The sequence below is a fragment of the Eucyclogobius newberryi genome, unplaced genomic scaffold (genome assembly GCF_026437365.1).
Source record: "Eucyclogobius newberryi isolate DKJ021-1_F unplaced genomic scaffold, fEucNew1.0.hap1 SCAF_6, whole genome shotgun sequence".
Lineage (NCBI taxonomy): Eukaryota > Metazoa > Chordata > Actinopteri > Gobiiformes > Gobiidae > Eucyclogobius > Eucyclogobius newberryi.
In genome coordinates, this window is record NW_027316278.1 from 39,754,334 (window position 1) to 39,768,976 (window position 14,643).

Consider the following 14,643-nt stretch of genomic DNA (forward strand, 5'->3'; position numbering starts at 1 on the left):
GTAACAGTAACAGTATCAGTATCAGTATCAGTAACAGTAACAGTAACAGTATCAGTAACAGTATCAGTATCAGTAACAGTATCAGTAACAGTAACAGTATCAGTATCAGTAACAGTATCAGTATCAGTATCAGTATCAGTAACAGTAACAGTAACAGTATCAGTATCAGTAACAGTAACAGTATCAGTAACAGTAACAGTAACAGTATCAGTATCAGTATCAGTAACAGTATCAGTATCAGTAACAGTAACAGTATCAGTATCAGTATCAGTAACAGTATCAGTATCAGTAACAGTATCAGTAACAGTATCAGTATCAGTATCAGTAACAGTAACAGTATCAGTATCAGTAACAGTATCAGTATCAGTAACAGTATCAGTGTGCAGTGCAGTTCCTATCCGTGCCTACAGTTCCTATGCTTTCAGTTCCTATCCCTGCCTGCAGTTCCTATGCTTTCAGTTCCTACCCCTGCCTACAGTTCCTATGCTTTCAGTTTCTATCCCTGCCTGCAGTTCCTATGCTTTCAGTTCCTATCCCTGCCTACAGTTCCTATGCTTTCAGTTCCTATCCCTGCCTACAGTTCACATGCTTTCAGTTCCTATCCCTGCCTACAGTTCCTATGCTTTCAGTTCCTATCCCTGCCTACAGTTCCTATGCTTTCAGTTCCTATCCCTGCCTACAGTTCATATGCTTTCAGTTCCTATCCCTGCCTACAGTTCCTATGCTTTCAGTTCCTATCCCTGCCTACAGTTCCTATGCTTTCAGTTCCTATCCCTGCCTGCAGTTCCTATGCTTTCAGTTCCTATCCCTGCCTGCTGTTCCTATGCTTTCAGTTCCTACCCCTGCCTGCAGTTCCTATGCTTTCAGTTCCTACCCCTGCCTACAGTTCCTATGCTTTCAGTTCCTATCCCTGCCTACAGCTCCTATGCTTTCAGTTCCTATACCTGCCTGCAGTTCCTATGCTTTCAGTTCCTATCCATTCCTGCAGTTCCTATGCTTTCAGTTCCTACCCCTGCCTACAGTTCCTATGCTTTCAGTTCCTACCCGTGCCTACAGTTCCTATGCTTTCAGTTCCTACCCCTGCCTACAGTTCCTATGCTTTCAGTTCCTACCCGTGCCTACATTTCCTATGCTTTCAGTTCCTACCCCTGCCTACAGTTCCCATGCTTTCAGTTCCTATCCCTGCCTACAGCTCCTATGCTTTCAGTTCCTATACCTGCCTGCAGTTCCTATGCTTTCAGTTCCTATCCATTCCTGCAGTTCCTATGCTTTCAGTTCCTACCCCTGCCTACAGTTCCTATGCTTTCAGTTCCTACCCGTGCCTACAGTTCCTATGCTTTCAGTTCCTACCCCTGACTACAGTTCCTATGCTTTCAGTTCCTATCCCTGCCTAGAGTTCCTATGCTTTCAGTTCCTATCCCTGCCTACAGTTCATATGCTTTCAGTTCCTATCCCTGCCCGCAGTTCCTATGCTTTCAGTTCCTATCCCTGCCTGCAGTTCCTATGCTTTAAGTTCCTACCTCTGCCTATAGTTCCGATGCTTTCAGTTCCTACCCCTGCCTACAGTTCCTATGCTTTCAGTTCCTACCCCTGCTATAGTTCCGATGCTTTCAGTTCCTACCCCTGCCTATAGTTCCGTTGCTTTCAGTTCCTATCCCTGCCTACAGTTCCTATGCTTTCAGTTCCTACCCCTGCCTATAGTTCCGATGCTTTCAGTTCCTACCCCTGCCTACAGTTCCTATGCTTTCAGTTCCTACCCCTGCCTATAGTTCCGATGCTTTCAGTTCCTACCTCTGCCTACAGTTCCTATGCTTTCAGTTCCTATCCCTGCCTACAGTTCCTACTTCTGAACTCTGAAACACTTGGTCTTTTAGGTGAGAGCTTTGGTCTGGAGTCATAACCCTGATCATCTTCCTGTGCACCTGCATTCAGCCCACACCAGAGCCTCACACCATCTGCAGGGGCCCCTTATGAGGTGACGCTGAGGGACCCAAACGGCTGGGACACCAGGGGTCGGTCTGGAGCCCAGTGTTATGAGCTCTCACCTGGGCTGTACTGCAGGGAGGAGGTGTGGGGGGTCAGGGGTCACTATGGGTTTGATTGTCCGAATACAATCCGCTGTATTTCCAGTGATGATAACTTTATTCATTGAGCTGACAGACTTTGCAAAACAAAGCTAGCGCACGCAACTCTTAAAATTATTATTTTTACGTCCCTGTCAACATGACAGGTACCAATCATTTGGTACCTGTCATGTCTAATTCTGAATCAGTCACAATGAAGTAGGCCCACAGGTGTGTGTGGTGTAGATTATTCATTAAAAGCCTATGACATGATCTGACATGATGTAGTAATTCAATAATTACTAATACAAACAAGAATACAAGCAGAAGTCTATGATTAATTAAACAATAACTCTGCACTGACTGACAAACACATCTGATCTGCTGATTGCAATCCATAATAAAAAAGTCTTAGATGATTGGCTGACTGCAAGTATGTTGCGTGGTCTTTAATATCATGATCTTATATTTCACCTGGGCCTAATCACTTGTCATATTCATCATCTTGTTGTGGTGGATGACGTTACTTTAATTGAAGTTGCCGGTACACACGGCACTAGTACAGCCAAGTACACAATAAATAATACTCTGAGTTCACGACCTGATCAGCTTTGCCGACAGCTCTAAGGTGATAGGTGTATGCTTTGGCATGGCAGCTCGAACGGGCGTGGTCCCTTCCATTGGGAAGGTGTAGGTTTCTGCTGGTGTCGATGAACGCTGGGTTGAAATCACGGAAGGATTCTATCTCTCTACGGAACTCACGGCAGTTTGTGCACTTCAGAGCGATCACAACACCTTTGTTCTCATCATACTCCTGGACTCATGGACTGCAGCAGCAGCAGCAGCAGCACCAGCAGCTGCACCAGCAGCTGCACCAGCAGCTGCACCAGCACCAGCAGCAGCAGCAGCAGCAGCACCAGCAGCTGCACCAGCAGCTGCACCAGCACCAGCAGCAGCAGCAGCACCAGCAGCTGCACCAGCAGCAGCAGCAGCAGCAGCAGCTGCAGCGTGCTGTTTCTCAGCGCTGAGCAGCGAGTTTGTGCATAGGAATGGCTTTGAGCATGTTCACCGCGCTGTTTTTGGCAATTAAAAATATATTACGGCGAAAAATTTGCGTCGGTCAGTGGAGACTTTATTTTTGAGTCCGTCAAAACTGATTTTTCCGTCGGTCGTTGTCCGTGTCCGACCCGTAATTTCAAGGCTTGGCACGTTAGCATCAGCTGTTCCCTGACACGTGGCTCTCGAGTCAAGACCCAAAATAATATATTTTCAGTGCATCATTCATAGAAAATGATCCAAACCAAACGTATTAGATAAAGAGACATGAAAATGTGGCGTAGAGGCTCAAAAAAGTGAAAGAAATACCAAAAAATCGTCTTTTTGTGAATACTTGAGATCGAAGTATAATTCAGGCATGAGTTAGATTATATTTGTAAGAAAACACTGGTTCTGTTTGGGTGACGTCAGCAGCTCACGTAGCAGACCCCTGCGAGGCGGGCCGTTGCCATGGAAACACTATCTACCATTAACAGAAGTCACACACTGTCTATTTTTGAATTTATGGTTGAAGAAGCTGCAGATTGTCCGCTGTTTTACCTTTATTGTGTATGAATATTACATTTTTACCCATTATTGTGTGTTTCATCTCGTTCGACATCACACACTTAGTCCTTTGCTTGTCCTGAAAACGGCCCGTGTGTGCTGTCAGCTGTCAATCATTGCAGAATGTTCTGATGTCTGTGATCTGCTCTCTAAGTGTCACGTCTTAAAATCTCAGAAGACTCTACAATCCCCTCGTGTTCGGTAAGAAGATCCAGCTATTTACACGTGAACATTTGGACTCCTCACATGTGCTGAACTTCAGAGCCTCCACAGTTTGTCCAAGTTTGGAGCTTATGTCCAAGGTCCATCCATCCATCCATCTTCTGCCGCTTTATCCGGGGCCGGGTCGCGGGGGCAGCAGTCTGAGCAAGGACTCCCAGACTTCCTTCTCCCCAGACACTTCCTCTAACTCCTCCGGGGGGATCCCGAGGCGTTCCCAGGCCAGCCGAGAGACAATGTCTCTCCAGCGTGTCCTGGGTCTTCCCCGGGGCCTCTTCCCGGTGGGACATGCCTGAAACACCTCCCGAGGGAGGCGCCCAGGAGGCATCCGAAACAGATGCCCGAGCCACCTCAGCTGGCTCCTCTCGACGTGGAGGAGCAGCGGCTCTACTCCGAGCTCCCCCCGTGTGGCCGAGCTCCTCACCTTATCTCTAAGGGAGCGCCCAGCCACACGGCGGAGGAAACTCATTTCGACCGTTTGTATCCGCGATCTTGTTCTTTCGGTCACTACCCAAAGCTCATGACCATAGGTGAGGGTAGGAACGTAGACCGACCGGTAAATAGAGAGCTTTGCCTTTCGGCTCAGCTCCTTCTTCACCACAACGGTCCGATCCGCCTGTAAATCTCACGCTCCATCCTTCCCTCTCTCGTGAACAAGACCCCGAGATACTTAAACTCCTCCACTTGGGGCAAGGACACCCCAGCCACCTAAAGAAGGCAAGCCACCCTTTTCCGGTCGAGAACCATGGCCTCGGATTTGGAGGCGCTGATTCTCATCCCAGCCGCTTCACACTCGGCTGCAAACCGTCCCAGTGCATGTTGCAGGTCCGGGTTTGATGGAGCCATCAGGACAACATCGTCTGCAAACAGCAGAGATGAGATCCTGTGGTCCCCAAACCGGACACCCTCCGACCCCTGACTGCGCCTAGAAATTCTGTCCATAAAAATTATGAACAGAACCGGTGACAAAGGGCAGCCCTGGCGGAGTCCAACATGCACTGGGAACAGGTCTGACTTACTGCCGGCAATGCGAACACAGCTCCTGCTCCGGACAGCCCTGAGCAAAGGGCCCCGGACCCCGTACTCCCGGAGCACCCCCCAAAGGACACCCCGAGGGACACGGTCGAAAGCCTTCTCCAGATCCACAAAGCACATGTGGACTGGTTGGGCAAACTCCCATGAGCCCTCGAGCACCCGATGGAGGGTATAGAGCTGGTCCAGTGTTCCATGACCAGGACGAAAACCACTCTGCTCCTCCTGAATCCGAGGTTCGACTATCGGTCGGATTCTCCTCTCCAGTACCTTGGAATAGACCTTACCCGGGAGGCTGAGGAGTGTGATCCCTCTGTAGTTGGAACACACCCTCCGGTCCCCCTTCTTGAACAGAGGGACCACCACCCCGGTTTGCCAGTCCGGAGGCACGGTCCCCGAACGCCACGCGATGTTGCAGAGACGTGTCAACCAAGACAGTCCTACAACATCCAGATACTTTAGGTACTCAGGGCGGATCTCATCCACCCCCGGAGCCCTGCCACCGAGGAGTTTGCGAACAACCTCAGTGACTTCAGCTTGGGTGATGGATGAGCCAGCCTCCGAGTCCCCGGTCTCTACTTCCTCTTCGGAAGACGTGACTGAGGGATTAAGGAGATCCTCAAAGTATTCCTTCCACCGTCCGACGACATCCCCAGTTGAGGTCAGCAGGCCTCCACCCGCACCGTAAACGGTGTTGGTGAGACACTGCTTCCCCCTCCTGAGGCGCCGGACGGTTTGCCAGAATTTCTTTGGTGCCGACCGATAGTCCTCCTCCATGGCCTCCCCGAACTCCTCCCAGGCCCGGGTTTTTGCCTCTGCGACAGCACGAGCCGCGGCTCGCTTGGCCTGCCGATACCCGTCGATGACCTCCGGAGACCCTCAAGCCAGAGTGGCCTGATAGGCCTCCTTCTTCAGTCTGACGGCATCCCTTACTTCCGGTGTCCACCACCGGGTTCGGGGGTTGCCGCCACGACAGGCACCGGAGACCTTGCGACCACAGCTCCGAGCAGCCGCATCAACAATGGAGGCGGAGAACATGGTCCACTCGGACTCAATGTCCCAAACCTCCCCCGGGACATGGGAGAAGCTCTCCCGGAGGTGCGAGTTGAATACCCTACTGACAGAGGGCTCCACAAGACGTTCCCAACAGACCCTCACAATGCGCTTGGGTCTGCCAAGTCTGTCCGGCTTCCTCCTCCGCCAGCGGATCCAACTCACCACCAGGTGGTGATCGGTTGACAACTCTGCCCCTCTCTTCACCCGAGTGTCCAAAACACGCGGCCGGAGGTCTGATGACACGACAACAAAGTCGATCATTGACCTCCGGCCTAGGGTGTCCTGGTGCCATGTGCACTGATGGACACCCTTGTGCTTGAACATGGTGTTCGTTATGGACAATCCGTGGCTAGCACAGAAGTCCAATAACTGAACACCGCTCGGGTTCAGATCGGGGAAGCCGTTCTTCCCGATCACCCCTCTCCAGGTGTCACTGTCATTGCCCACGTGGGCGTTGAAGTCCCCCAGTAGAACAACGGAGTCCCCGGTCGGTGCACTGTCCAGTACTCCTCCCAAGGACTCCAAGAAGGCCGGGTACTCTGCACTGCTGTTCGGCCCGTAGGCCGCCACAACAGTGAGAGACCTGTCCCCCACCCGAAGGCGGAGGGACGCGACCCTCTCGTTCACCGGGGTAAACTCCAACACGTGGCGGCTGAGCTGAGGGGCTATCAGCAAGCCCACACCAGCCCGCCGCCTCTCCCCGCGGGCAACACCAGAGAAGTGGAGCGTCCAGCCCCTCTCGAGGAGATGGGTTCCAGAGCCCAAACTGTGCGTGGAGGTGAGGCCGACTATATCTAGTCGGTATCGCTCAACCTCCCGCACAAGCTCAGGCTCTTTCCCCCCCAGCGAGGTGACATTCCATGTCCCCAGAGTTAGTCTCTGTGTCTGGAGATCTGGTCGCCGAGGCCCCTGCCGTCGACTGCCGCCCAGATCTCTCTGCACCGGCCCCTTATGGATCCTCCTGCGGGTGGTGGGCCCACGGGAGGGCGGCCCCACGTCGCTCTTTCGGGCTGTGCCCGGCCGGGCCCCGTGGGGTAAGACCCGGCCACCAGGCGCTCGCCATGGAGCACCCATCCCAGGCCTGGCTCCAGGATCGGGCCCCGGTGACGCCGATCCGGGCGACGTAAACGGCCTAAGGTCATGATTTCTTAAACTTTGTAAGAGCCAAAATTCAATGCGATTATGTCAATGGGACGAGACTGGACAAAATAAACGGATAAAGTATTTTAAAAGTGTTGAATTTGGACACAACATGAGGAGTGTGCAGGGCCCCTGGGAGCTTGCGTCAGGGCTGAGCTCGCTGACTGTCCGTACACTCCTCATCCTATTAGCCCTATTGGACTCTGAGGGCCCCAGTGTGGATGAACAGGGGCCCATGCAGCTCCGGGGGCCAGGAGGTCAGAGACATTCACACATTAGAGTAGACCGACCCTCCCAGAGCTGCAATTAGCCCCGACTAAAATAAAGACTGATACGACTGAGAAGGAGAGGGAGCATGGGGGAGGAGGAGAGAAGGAGAGGGAGCATGGGGGAGGAGGAGAGAAGGAGAGGGAGCATGGGGGAGGAGGAGAGAAGGAGAGGGAGCATGGGGAGGAGGAGAGAAGGAGAGGGAGCATGGGGAGGAGGAGAGAAGGAGAGGGAGCATGGGGGAGGAGGAGAGAAGGAGAGGGAGCATGGGGGAGGAGGAGAGAAGGAGAGGGAGCATGGGGAGGAGGAGAGAAGGAGAGGGAGCATGGGGGAGGAGGAGAGAAGGAGAGGGAGCATGGGGAGGAGGAGAGAAGGAGAGGGAGCATGGGGGAGGAGGAGAGAAGGAGAGGGAGCATGGGGGAGGAGGAGAGAAGGAGAGGGAGCATGGGGGAGGAGGAGAGAAGGAGAGGGAGCATGGGGGAGGAGGAGAGAAGGAGAGGGAGCATGGGGAGGAGGAGAGAAGGAGAGGGAGCATGGGGAGGAGGAGAGAAGGAGAGGGAGCATGGGGGAGGAGGAGAGAAGGAGAGGGAGCATGGGGGAGGAGGAGAGAAGGAGAGGGAGCATGGGGAGGAGGAGAGAAGGAGAGGGAGCATGGGGAGGAGGAGAGAAGGAGAGGGAGCATGGGGGAGGAGGAGAGAAGGAGAGGGAGCATGGGGAGGAGGAGAGAAGGAGAGGGAGCATGGGGAGGAGGAGAGAAGGAGAGGGAGCATGGGGAGGAGGAGAGAAGGAGAGGGAGCATGGGGGAGGAGGAGAGAAGGAGAGGGAGCATGGGGGAGGAGGAGAGAAGGAGAGGGAGCATGGGGAGGAGGAGAGAAGGAGAGGGAGCATGGGTAGGAGGAGAGAAGGAGAGGGAGCATGGGGGAGGAGGAGAGAAGGAGAGGGAGCATGGGGAGGAGGAGAGAAGGAGAGGGAGCATGGGGGAGGAGGAGAGAAGGAGAGGGAGCATGGGGGAGGAGGAGAGAAGGAGAGGGAGCATGGGGAGGAGGAGAGAAGGAGAGGGAGCATGGGGGAGGAGGAGAGAAGGAGAGTGAGCATGGGGGAGGAGGAGAGAAGGAGAGGGAGCATGGGGGAGGAGGAGAGAAGGAGAGGGAGCATGGGGGAGGAGGAGAGAAGGAGAGGGAGCATGGGGAGGAGGAGAGAAGGAGAGGGAGCATGGGGAGGAGGAGAGAAGGAGAGGGAGCATGGGGGAGGAGGAGAGAAGGAGAGGGAGCATGGGGGAGGAGGAGAGAAGGAGAGGGAGCATGGGGGAGGAGGAGAGAAGGAGAGGGAGCATGGGGGAGGAGGAGAGAAGGAGAGGGAGCATGGGGGAGGAGGAGAGAAGGAGAGGGAGCATGGGGAGGAGGAGAGAAGGAGAGGGAGCATGGGGGAGGAGGAGAGAAGGAGAGGGAGCATGGAGCTATTACACTATCACACTATCACACTATTACACTATTACACTGTTACCCTATCGCACTATCGCACTCACACTATCACACTATCACACTATCACACTATTACACTATTACACTATTACACTATCACACTATTATACTATCACACTATTACACTATTACACTATCACACTATTATACTATCACACTATTACACTATTACACTATCACACTATTACACTATCACACTATTACACTATTACACTATCACACTATTACACTATTACACTGTTACCCTATCGCACTATCGCACTCACACTATCACACTATCACACTATCACACTATCACACTATTACACTATTACACTATCACACTATTATACTATCACACTATTACACTATTACACTATCACACTATTATACTATCACACTATTACACTATTACACTATCACACTATTATACTATCACACTATTACACTATTACACTATCACACTATCACACTATCACACTATCACACTATCACACTATCGCACTATTACACTATTACACTGTTACACTGTTACGCTGTCCAACACTCTTCATAATAGCGATCACTAGAAGTGGAGCTGTCTGTAGTTTACAGTTTGCTGAACGTTTCCTCCAACATTCTGAAGTTCTGTTGCTGCGGCGCGTTTGTGAAGTACCATCCCACCACCGCTGAGCGACCTCATGGACGCTGTCGCTGAGCGACCTCATGGACGCTGAGCGACCCTGAGCGACCTCATGGACACTGAGCGACTCTGAGCGACCTCATGGACGCTGAACGACCTCATGGACGCTGAGGTCGCTGAGCGATCTGATGGACGCTGAGCGACCTCATGGACGCTGAGTGACCTCATGGACGCTGAGGTCACTGAGCGACCTCATGGACGCTGAGCGACCTCATGGACGCTGAGCGACCTCATGGACGCTGAGTGACCTCATGGACGCTGGACGCTTTTCGGGACGTCCTCCCACCACCGCTGAACGACCTCATGGACGCTGAACGACCTCATGGACACTGAACGACCTCATGGACGCTGAACGACCTCATGGACACTGAACGACCTCATGGACGCTGAATGACCTCATGGACGCTGGACGCTTTTCGGGACGTCCTTCCGCCAAATGAAGCATATCAAAACAAACAATGCGTGCGATTGATATTCTGCAGCGCTTATAAGCTCAGCTATAGCAACGTGTTGTCTTCTGGCGTGCTCGAGGGTCCCGCTGCCTCCGTCCTGTCTTCAGTGTGGATGTCCCACCACAGTGCCAGACAGGACGAGACCCCCGTCCTCACCCCTGGGACCGCCCGACCCATCCGATCATGGGAATGCCAGCAGTGCTGAGCGGCTTTACACACAAAGCCACCTCGAGTAGAGCCGAAGGTCCTAATGGAAAAGGGGAATTAGACGTATTGTAAAATGTCGGAATTAGGGTGAATATCTTGTTTAGGACGTTCACCGGTTTAATAACAGAAATACACGTTTATCTGAACTCTAAACTCCGTGTGGTTTATTGACCTTTTTATTTCATAAATGTGTTACTGAAATCTGCTCTACTCATCTTTACAAACTATTGGCAGAACATTCAACTGGAGAGACATTTTCAGCAAAGGGTCGAGGCCTTAAACCACTACGACACTCGATTTGAGATGTTTATTGAAGGCAGAAGGCGCTCAAACACTCCTGATTGGTCGACCCGCCTGTCAGTCATCTCGTGGAGGAAATGATAACTCTGTAAGTTCACGGAGTCGGGGGAAGAGTTAGTGTCGGCTCCATATGTGTGAAGCAGAAGGAGGAGGTTCAGGCAGAAGGAGGAGGTTCAGGCAGAAGGAGGTGGTTCAGGCAGAAGGAGGAGGTTCGGGTAGAAGGAGGAGGTTCAGGTAGAAGGAGGAGGTTCAGGCAGAAGGAGGAGGTTCAGGCAGAAGGAGGCGGTTCAGGCAGAAGGAGGAGGTTCAGGCAGAAGGAGGAGGTTCAGGCAGAAGGAGGAGGTTCGGGTAGAAGGAGGAGGTTCAGGTAGAAGGAGGAGGTTCAGGCAGAAGGAGGAGATTCAGGCAGAAGGAGGAGGTTCAGGCAGAAGGAGGAGGTTCGGGTAGAAGGAGGAGGTTCAGGCAGAAGGAGGAGGTTCAGGCAGAAGGAGGAGGTTCGGGTAGAAGGAGGAGGTTCAGGTAGAAGGAGGAGGTTCAGGCAGAAGGAGGAGGTTCGGGCAGAAGGAGGAGGTTCAGGTAGAAGGAGGAGGTTCAGGTAGAAGGAGGAGGTTCAGGTAGTAGGAGGAGGTTCAGGCAGAAGGAGGAGGTTCAGGCAGAAGGAGGAGGTTCAGGCAGAAGGAGGAGGTTCAGGCAGAAGGAGGAGGTTGAGGCAGAAGGAGGAGGTTCAGGCAGAAGGAGGAGGTTCAGGCAGAAGGAGGATGTTCAGGCAGAAGGAGGATGTTCAGGCAGAAGGAGGAGGTTCAGGCAGAAGGAGGAGGTTCAGGCAGAAGGAGGAGATTCAGGCAGAAGGAGGAGGTTCAGGCAGAAGGAGGAGGTTCGGGTAGAAGGAGGAGGTTCAGGCAGAAGGAGGAGGTTCAGGCAGAAGGAGGAGGTTCAGGCAGAAGGAGGAGGTTCGGGTAGAAGGAGGAGGTTCGGGTAGAAGGAGGAGGTTCAGGTAGAAGGAGGAGGTTCAGGCAGAAGGAGGATGTTCGGGTAGAAGGAGGAGGTTCAGGTAGAAGGAGGAGGTTCAGGTAGAAGGAGGAGGTTCAGGCAGAAGGAGGAGGTTCGGGTAGAAGGAGGAGGTTCGGGTAGAAGGAGGAGGTTCAGGTAGAAGGAGGAGGTTCAGGCAGAAGGAGGAGATTCAGGCAGAAGGAGGAGGTTCGGGTAGAAGGAGGAGGTTCGGGTAGAAGGAGGAGGTTCAGGCAGAAGGAGGAGGTTCGGGCAGAAGGAGGAGGTTCGGGTAGAAGGAGGAGGTTCAGGTAGAAGGAGGAGGTTCAGGCAGAAGGAGGAGGTTCAGGCAGAAGGAGGAGGTTCAGGTAGAAGGAGGAGGTTCAGGTAGAAGGAGGAGGTTCAGGCAGAAGGAGGAGGTTCAGGCAGAAGGAGGAGGTTCGGGTAGAAGGAGGAGGTTCAGGTAGAAGGAGGAGGTTCAGGCAGAAGGAGGAGGTTCAGGCAGAAGGAGGAGGTTCAGGCAGAAGGAGGAGGTTCAGGCAGAAGGAGGAGGTTCAGGTAGAAGGAGGAGGTTCGGCTGCTCAGACCAACAATACCTGAAGTTGTGTTTCTTTCAAACACATTTCAATAAAATGAAATATAATATGAATTTGCCCCAAACCCATTTAGACAACATTATAATCAATGTGGCAACGTTTTTTGGCCAATATGTTTCTAGATTATGAGTTTGTTTCCTGTGAGTCTTTGAAGAGCATTAATTGTGCTTGGGACAGATCTGAGGGACGTGTGGCCCCTGAAGAGAGGAAACTTGAGGATGTGGCTCCTCCATTTATTTCAAACGGAAGTATCGCTCTCCCTCAGCTAAAGTCGTGCTTGTGAAAAGCTGGTGCTTGTGAAAAGCTGGTGCTTGTGAAAAGCTGGTGCTTGTGAAAAGCTGGTGCTTGTGAAAAGCTGGGGCTTGTGCAAGTCGACTTCCGTAGGAAAAGAACTCTCTGTGTTCCATTTGTTCCATGACTGTGACTGTCCTGGGGCAGCTGGAAGTCAGAGGTCACTCACCAGCCCAACAATGACTGAGGCGTCTCCAGAAAAGAACTGTTATTATCAGTTCAAATGAAATGATGAAGTCGATATGTTTCTTCCTGTTACGCTCATGCTTTTGTTGTTGTTGTTGTTGTTGTGTTGTAGAGCGAGGAGAACTGCGAGCAGCACAGGAGGCCGTGAGGAAAGCATCCAGCCTCAGGAAGCCCCCCACCCGTACCTCCGAACCTGCCTACGGTAAGAACCAGAACCCTCTCACTCACAAGCCTGCCTACAGTGAGAACCAGAACCCTCTCACTCACAAGCCTGTCTACAGTGAGAACCAGAACCCTCTCACTCACAAGCCTGTCTACAGTGAGAACCAGAACCCTCTCACTCACAAGCCTGCCTACAGTGAGAACCAGAACCCTCTCACTCAAAAGCCTGCCTACAGTGAGAACCAGAACCCTCTCACTCACAAGCCTGCCTACAATGAGAACCAGAACCCTCTCACTCAAAAGCCTGCCTACAGTGAGAACCAGAACCCTCTCACTCACAAGCCTGCCTACAGTGAGAACCAGAACCCTCTCACTCACAAGCCTGCCTAAAGTGAGAACCAGAACCCTCTCACTCACAAGCCTGCCTACAGTGAGAACCAGAACCCTCTCACTCACAAGCCTGCCTAAAGTGAGAACCAGAACCCTCTCACTCACAAGCCTGCCTGGGTCGTGAGAGGTACTAGCTTCCAAAGTGGTCTGGTTCGCTTTGGAAACCTTTAGCTCGAGATGATTACAAGCAAGAAAGATTGCAAACTCCGGTGAAAACAAAACAGCAACAAATGTTAAGGAATATTTTCTCACTGATTTAAAAGGATGCTAGCTTATATGTTGAGCCCACATGCTTAGCAAGACAAAGCTAGCAAAGCACATTACAATTGTCTGTTTCCTGTTTATCGACACAGTGCACTTGCATCAAGACTCATAATATTATATATATATATATATATACATATCAAACTTTATCCAAAGCCTTGTTACATAAAGATAAGTTAAAATAGCCACGTAAAGGCTTTGCAGGAAAGTGAAATAAATGCAGGAAAAACTGAAGATAAACTAAACTTTACAAAGTTAGATTTGAAGTATTAAGAAAACATTGATTAAGTCTGGGTGATGTCAGTGGCTCACGATGCATAGCCAGGACTGTGTCTACTTCTACTTCAGGAGTGCCCAATGCGTCAATCGCGATCTACCGGTCGATCTCAGGGGCAGTGAGGGTCGATCTCAGTGAGGGTCGATCTCAGTGAGGGTCGATCTCAGAGGCAGTGAGGGTCAATCTCAGAGGCAGTGAGGGTCGATCTCAGTGAGGGTCGATCTCAGTGAGGGTCGATCTCAGAGGCAGTGAGGGTCAATCTCAGAGGCAGTGAGGGTCGATCTCAGTGAGGGTCGATCTCAGTGAGGGTCGATCTCAGAGGCAGTTAGGGTCGATCTCAGTGAGGGTCGATCTCAGTGAGTGTCGATCTCAGGGGCAGTGAGGGTCGATCTCAGGGGCAGTGAGGGTCGATCTCAGGGGCAGTGAGGGTCGATCTCAGTGAGGGTCGATCTCAGAGGCAGTGAGGGTCGATCTCAGGGGCAGTGAGGGTCGATCTCAGGGGCAGTGAGGGTCGATCTCAGGGGCAGTGAGGGTCGATCTCAGGGGCAGTGAGGGTCGATCTCAGGGGCAGTGAGGGTCGATCTCAGTGAGGGTCGATCTCAGAGGCAGTGAGGGTCGATCTCAGTGAGGGTCGATCTCAGGGGCAGTGAGGGTCGATCTCAGGGGCAGTGAGGGTCGATCTCAGGGGCAGTGAGGGTCGATCCCAAAGACCTGTTTGTTTTTAGTTTATAGCCTGATACTGATATACTGACCACACCTGTGTCCTGCAGGCTGTGCCAACTGCAGCGGCCTCTCTGCTCTGGGCAACAGACTCTCCTCTCTCGAAACTAAGGTGAGTCACATCATTATCGTCCTTAATGGTTATCATAAAACTAACACACTCAATTCAAGTCAAAGGTTTACCAGACTTTAGAGGACACATATCTTGCATAATTGGTATTGTTTAGAACTTGAAATAATGTACACATGACTTTACATCAGTCTGGCATTCTTCCTCTTCAGGGTTTGCA

At 52.0% G+C, this 14,643-nt stretch overlaps 1 protein-coding gene across 1 annotated transcript in view; it reads left to right on the forward strand.

Annotated features, from left to right (window-relative positions):
• Positions 1-14,643, forward strand: part of emid1 (EMI domain containing 1) — a 188,176-nt gene that overhangs the window by 123,520 nt on the left and 50,013 nt on the right. The window contains exons 4-5 of the mRNA XM_072433921.1: positions 12,653-12,742; positions 14,404-14,465. Coding sequence (XP_072290022.1) covers positions 12,653-12,742; positions 14,404-14,465 — 152 coding nt within the window. The remainder of the gene's footprint in view (positions 1-12,652; positions 12,743-14,403; positions 14,466-14,643) is intronic.